This window comes from Citrus clementina, unplaced genomic scaffold (assembly GCF_000493195.1).
Source record: "Citrus clementina cultivar Clemenules unplaced genomic scaffold, Citrus_clementina_v1.0 scaffold_8, whole genome shotgun sequence".
NCBI classification, from domain to species: Eukaryota; Viridiplantae; Streptophyta; class Magnoliopsida; order Sapindales; family Rutaceae; genus Citrus; species Citrus x clementina.
The window spans coordinates 7,881,259-7,888,270 of NW_006262022.1; the positions used below are offsets into that span (position 1 = coordinate 7,881,259).

The 7,012-nt window shown below is 33.8% G+C and overlaps 1 protein-coding gene and 1 pseudogene across 1 annotated transcript; both read left to right on the forward strand.

Annotated features, from left to right (window-relative positions):
• Window positions 1-2,495, forward strand: LOC18033999 (COBRA-like protein 1). The gene is made up of 7 exons (XM_024179742.1): window positions 1-76; window positions 181-260; window positions 481-934; window positions 1,025-1,184; window positions 1,298-1,560; window positions 2,026-2,378; window positions 2,490-2,495. Exons 1-7 carry the CDS (start codon window positions 1-3, stop codon window positions 2,493-2,495), a joined length of 1,392 nt encoding a protein of 463 aa, XP_024035510.1.
• A 2,285-nt stretch (window positions 2,496-4,780) lies between these two features.
• Window positions 4,781-7,012, forward strand: part of LOC18034773 — a 3,988-nt pseudogene continuing 1,756 nt past the window's right edge.

A 7,012-nucleotide genomic window follows, 5' to 3' on the forward strand; every position in this document is an offset into this window, starting at 1 on the left:
ATGGAGTTGATTTTTTCTTATCTACACCTGTTTACTCTGGCGTTCGCATTACTGATTGCTATGGGAGGCTTAGCAGGCATTTCCAATTTTCTTCTGATGACTCTTTATTGATGTTACTTGCGTGGAAAGCATAATGGTGCTTGTTGCTGAATTGCATACACTTTCTTTTTTGCATTGCAGATTGCTATGATCCTTTGGATCCCTATGGAAACATTACTGTCACTTTTGACATTCACCAGTGGACAAATGATGGCTATGTGGTGAGTTTGTGATTCTTAAACTGAGGGGTATGTGCATATGAGTCTAGTTTCTGAGCAAGGAATGCATTGTTTCAACTCCATAGAATGACCAAAAGACTAGCCTGATTAATTCTGAAGCAATGCTTGCATTATAAGACTTTCTTTTCCTGAACAAGAAACAAAGTCTACTCAATTTATCATCATCAACAATCCTCATTCTCCCGGATGATTTTGATTGCAGGCCAGGGTTACTATCCAAAACTACCATCAGTATCGCCACGTGGATCAACCTGGGTGGAAGATTGGGTGGACATGGGCCGACAATGAGATAATCTTATCAATGTCAGGTGCTTTTGCCACAGAGCAAGGCAATTGCTCTGACTTCAAGTTCCAGAGTCCACATTCTTGCGAGAAAGACCCTGTCATTGTTGATCTCGGGCCTGATGCCTCCCCCCAAAACATGACAGATGCCTGCTGCCGCGGTGGCGTTCTTTCTTCCTACACTATCAATCCTGCCAATTCATTTTCATTTTTTGAAGTTACAGTTGGAAACTTAGGCATGAATGCATCCGGCTATGCGCCTCAAAATCTCACTCTATGGGCACCAGGACCTGGTTACACTTGTGGCTTACTCGAGGATGTTGATCCCACAGTCTCTTTAGAAATTGGAGGCAGAAGACAGGTTCAAGTTTTCAGTAAGTGCTTCGTGTCACCCTCAGGGCCTCAACTGCTCAACAGCCAGAAAGAAAATTATCAAACATTTGACAATGAAAATTTGTATGCAGGAACATGGAAATCAACATGCACTTACTCTACTTTCTTGGCAAACAAGACACCTGTGTGTTGTGTTTCACTCTCAACATTTTACAACCCCAAAGTCACACCATGCCCCGTCTGTAGCTGTGGTTGCAGAGATGCAGACAAAACCACAGCTTTATGCATAAGGTAATCAGTTCTCCCAATCTAAACTGCTTCAATAACGGCAAAAACTTGGCAACTCGGGGAAATTTTCATTAGCTCACCAAGGTTGTTATACTTCCCAAACTTGAATTATACAGTCAAATAAATCAATTACAAGGACCAGATTTCATCAAAAGTCAAGACATAGTGCATTGCAGTGATCATATGTGCCCGGTCCGAGTTCACTGGCACGTCCAGAACAATTATGTGGGTCATTGGAGGGTTAAAGTGACAGTATCTAATTACAATTATAAGAGGAACTACTCAAACTGGAATGTGGTGGTTCAGCATCCTGGTTTTAGCCAGAAAGCAACAGCATATAGCTTCAATAGTTCTGTTCTCCCTTCAGCTGGATTTTCAGGTACTTGCTAAAAGCTAATTATTCATTATATTCAAGTAACAACCACCTATATGATAATGTGTACTACACTTACATACTATGTATAGCAATTGATATGATATCTAGCTTGTCATGTCTTGATAGATATTACAAGATAAACATATTAATAATAGATATTACAATCAACCAATACCAAACATGGGACAATTAAAAACTTGTACTAGCTAATGTTTACTAAACATTCACTCACTTTTACTTGATATTTAGTGATTTTATTTTAATGTCCAATATCGAACTTAACCAAGGATTTTTCACTTCACAAGGCGAGGATTTCGTCCGAGTGAGAAATGGTCACTCCTCTCTACTCCATCCACTAGACTAGTCTTTTAATTTTGGACATCTACAAGGATTGCCTAACATATCATACACTGCTTTCCAGAATTTTAAACTGCACTAATATCTTGGTGTACATTGTAATTCTTGCAGAAAAAGTGGCTCTCTTCTGGGGAATAAGCTACTACAATGAAGAACTGCTACAGGCTGGTGAAAATCAAGTGGGTTCGGTGACAACACAGATTCTTCTGGAAAAAGATTCAGAATCATTCACATTAAGCAACGGATGGGCATTGCCCCGTAGAATATATTTCAACGGGGAAAACTGTGAGATGCCACTTCCTGACACTTTTCCAATGTTACCAAATGCGGCAAGCTCCAGCCTGAAACCTGTTAACAACTGCTTTTTCATTCTCCAAAATCTATTTTTTCTGACTTTCACATCACAGCTGATAAAATTACTTGGTTTGGACAAGCAATTGAGTAAATTCTGTTTAAGCTTGCAGGTTAAATAAATTATGTGTAAGCTTGCAGAGTTATATTGTGAACTTTGAGCCACATTTTTTGATCCATAATCCATTGTCGTTCTGACTTCTGAATTTTGATTTTGTATTCAGAAATGAGAGACTCAACCTGTACACGTTTGCATACAGTACAGATGAATTATTTCTGTGTAAGATCATTGGTTTTGTTTAAGTTGTCTTTTTGGTAAAATATTGTTCATGTGTATCTACATCCACAAATAACTTACGTGGCATGAATCGATTAGTTGAAAAATAAAAGTTGTTATCAAAACCATAATATTCATCCAATCTCAATATTACTCGGATACATGTGCCCAAAACCATATACAATTAAGCATATACAATTAAGCTACAGATAACGCTTAATTAAGCATATGTTGGACTTGGACACTTGGCTTCGTGCGATAAGGCAAACATTTCCACATGTTTTAATAAGGTCAAGTCAATAAAATAATTGAAGCCATCGCCGACACCTCTTTGTGGTTTGTTGGCTCGAGGCACAATAGAAACAAATATGTCACCTTCATCGCATGGAAAACAGTGATATTTTATTTGATATGGTGAAAGAAGAGATATAAAATAAAATAAAAATAAAAATAAAAATTTGAATGATACTGAAATTAATTAGTTTTATAATGTTTTTCAATTGTTTTACGTTATTTCTTTTTCGATTATTTTTATTAAATGTTAATAAAAATATACTTAAAATGACGTTAATTGAGGTGGTTTGTTTTAATTTTTTTTTCTAAACTTATCTAAAACAACACCGTTTTAAATGAGATTTTATTTGAGTTTAGTCAGTATTTAGTTTCTAATATTTTTTTTTATTTTTTTAATGAATTGAAGGATAAGTACCTTTTGATTGTCTTGAACTTACTCATTAGTCTCAAGACCACTCGTTCAATTTGAGGACAATTAATTATTTATAAAAAAAAAATTCCCAAAAAATTATAAAATATTTTTGAAAAGCATGCATCATGGCACAAGATAGTGGAGATGAATCAGCCGTTGATGTTTTTGTTGCTCGTCATCCCCACATCCGAAACATCGACCCACTTTTCATTTCATATCATATCCGCTTGAATGTTTGTTCTTTTTACTCATTAATAACATTCGGATCCATTATATCATCTTCTTACTCTTTCCCTTATAAAGGACATAGTTTTTCTATTTATATCAAATATGTCACTGATCCCTATTAAAATGACTAAATTATCCTTAAAATTTGAACATGTTAATTAATTGTGTTGAGAATCTCAAATGCTAACCCGATATGATTTTTAAACAAGCGTGGTCGATTCGACATGTCACTAAGTTAATGTGTGTTTAATATGGTTTTTAAAGGGTTTATACTTTGTAATATAATTAATGTTCGTTTAATTCTTATATTTTAGTTTAAGTAGTATCCATTTACCTTTTATATTTTAAAAAATATTATAAGATACTTTTGTCATTAAATATGTTATACCTCTGGTTTCTTTGCAACTTTTATAAAAAATTATTCATAAAATAACCTCCAGACATTAATTAAAAGAAAAGAATATAAATTTATCAAAATAGTCCAAGGAAGTAAATAAAACATAATTTTTTTATTATTAAACTTTTAGCCATATTAATTTGATAAATAAAGATTAATGGAAAGATTGTTACAAGGGTATTTTAACATAAGTAAAGAAAAAGTAAGAGTAAAATTGTAATATATTTAACAAGAAGGATGTCTGGATATATTTTTCAAAATATAAAGTCTAAATGTACACTTAACCTAAATATATGAAGACTAAATTAGTATTTATCTCTTTATAATATTATCTACTTAAACTCTAAATAGACTTTTTTTAAATAGAGTTGTGGATAAATTCCAATTTATTTTAAACCTCTATCTCTCGTTGGATTCAAACTTGTGGTAAATAAAGTTATATAAAAACCTTTCGACCAACCCCTTGGATATTTTGTGCAAATATAAACAAACACTCACTAAAAATGTGACAATAAATCTAAAATAATTATATTAGATAAAATACAATTCAACACTACATTATTACGAATAATCAAATTATCATTAATCGAATAGTTAATCATATCACAAACGAGTTCGCATGCTAACAACACTCAAACCCAAACTCAACATAATCATTACATTACATGAGTAAACCCAGAATTCGAAACGATTAATGGTTAGTCCAACTAAATTGGTATCGTTAATGTGGGGTTCATAATTCATATCAGGTTGACTGGTTGTGTCACAAATTGTCACCCTTGTGGAAACACAGAGACACCGAGAGAGAGAGACTTATGTGATGCAAATAAATAAACTACGCTTCTAATGGAGAATTAACAAAAGAATAGGGATTCATATGGTATTTTCCCAAAACCAATAATAGAACTCCTCGCTGTTGATTGGCCGCAACAGTAACACAGTATACTTAAATTTCCAGCAGTTTCTGCCACTTTTTCTCGCTCGCTATATTTTCCCGGAAAATCGATTGCACAGATTACACAGAGAGAGAGAGAAACAGATAGGAAGTGCCATGGCTCCTTGTGGCGAGAAATCACAGGAAGCCATTTCCTCCGTCGTCATTATTATTGGTAGATACATATATACTCTTTCTTTAGTGCGTACATATATATTTTTATTAATAATAACAATTGTAGTTATTATTATTTTAATAAATTTTTTGTTTATATAATTTATTTATTATTATTATTATTTTGAAGCTATGCAAACGGAAGCGATGCCTTTAGTTAACAAATTCGAGCTAAAAGAGGACCAAGACTCAGTGTGAGTTTTTTTTTTTTTTTTCTTTTTTGTGTTTGTTTTTAACTAAATGTTTTTTTCTATCAGTTTATTTGACTTCGATTTCTAATTTTTATTCACGAAAAAATAAATGATTTTCTATGCAATCATTTGATTTGTATTGAATATGTACATATACGCAAAAAAAAATTGGATTTATGTTAAGATGATTTTGTTTTCAGTTAGTTTGACTGATCCTCGGCAGGCCCTTTACTCTCCAATTTTTTTTTTTTTTTAAACTGCAATTTGTGAATTACTAAACTTTTAATGAGTGTAGGTGAAAAAATATTATGTTTTGAAGGATGCATCATTGTTGAGTCAAAAAGATTTGCTTGCCTATGTAAATACTGTTGCACTGATTGAGGTTTTGATGTGTAACTATTGTTTACACATTGCAAGTGTACTTTTGTGTTCCGGTTCTGGTATATTTGTGTTCATATTAGTACATATCACGGATAATTCTTGTTCGTTTATGGGTATCATATGTGCTTTGGTTTGATATGCTTGCAAACTGAGTTCCATATGTGTTCATTGGTTGGCCTTAAGTTTGATGGGTTAATGCAACTGATCAGGTTTCCAGAAGGGGTCCCTTGGGTCAGGTATCACGGTACTTACAAAGACCTCCACCTAAATATAATATGGCCGGGAAAGGACACATCTTTGGGTTAGTATTTTATTCTTGTAATTTATGTTGGTGATTTCTGTTTTCTTTATGTATTACTTTCCAAACATTAGTTATCTGCCATGGTTGTTTTATGACTATGCTTTCTTTAATGTTGTATGGACCCCTAAGAATCACATCGATAAGAAATTTGATAAAAGGCTAACATATTTATCATACTTTGGATCCTTAAGGAAACCATGCTTAATACCTTGTAGGGCTTCAATTGTTAACTTGTGCAGAATATAGAATTCATATTCATGCTATGATCTATACCAAAATGATATTATTGGGTAGATTCAGACCAGCGTACACTTAAGCGGGCATTGCTAGCATGTGCGAAGCTATGCAGTGCCCATGGACGCAAATGGCACTGACATTGATGTGGTAGGATACACATGTACTCAACAGGAATATGAAATTCATGATTCGTTTTTTGCTAACTTGAACCTAATCCTTTCAGAGGTTGATAGCGTTGGCACGATTTCGGCATCTCTTGTAACATATGCTTCTATCCAAGCTTTGAAGCCAGACCTGATCATAAATGCCGGTACTGCTGGTGGCTTCAAGGTATGTGCTCTGCAGCACAGTTTGTCTGACAACCATTCAATTATAATTTCTAGAAATCAAATTCTCTTTGAACCTTTACCATTTTTATTTAAGATTCAACTGCTACTCTCTTTCAATTGGTAGAAGATAAGTAGTTTTCTTCCTCCTTGTAACAATTGTCCTCCTACTACATTGAGACTTTGTTTTAGTAGTTTTAAATCTCCAATCTGTCAATCCCTCTCTTCTGAATGTAGGTATCTGGTCTGTTCATGAGGCATGAATGATGTGTTAGCCAATTTTCTTATACTGATTTTTGTATGTTTTCAGGCTAAGGAGCATCCATTGGTGATGTGTTCCTCATTTCTGATGTTGCCTTCCATGATAGAAGGATACCTATCCCTGTAAGTGTTTCTCAGTTTTCGTTCTTACATTTCACTTTTCTGCAAAAGAGTTGGAGATATTCATCACTGCCATTCTGCTTGGTTCAAAAACTTCATGATCCAATTCCACAGACATAGATTTCAAACTTGACAGCAAATCATACATTTAGGTTTCCTTTCTGGCATTGTTATCTGCTCATTTGATACTTGAATCTACATTTAACTCTAAAGT

Bases quoted from the DNA above. Each gene is read 5' to 3' on its own strand.
- LOC18033999 (XM_024179742.1), top strand. From the start codon at position 1: ATGGAGTTGATTTTTTCTTATCTACACCTGTTTACTCTGGCGTTCGCA. The intron at 261-480 runs GTGAGTTTGTGA...TTTTGATTGCAG, and splicing joins GGACAAATGATGGCTATGTG to GCCAGGGTTACTATCCAAAA. The intron at 1,561-2,025 runs GTACTTGCTAAA...TAATTCTTGCAG, and splicing joins CCCTTCAGCTGGATTTTCAG to AAAAAGTGGCTCTCTTCTGG.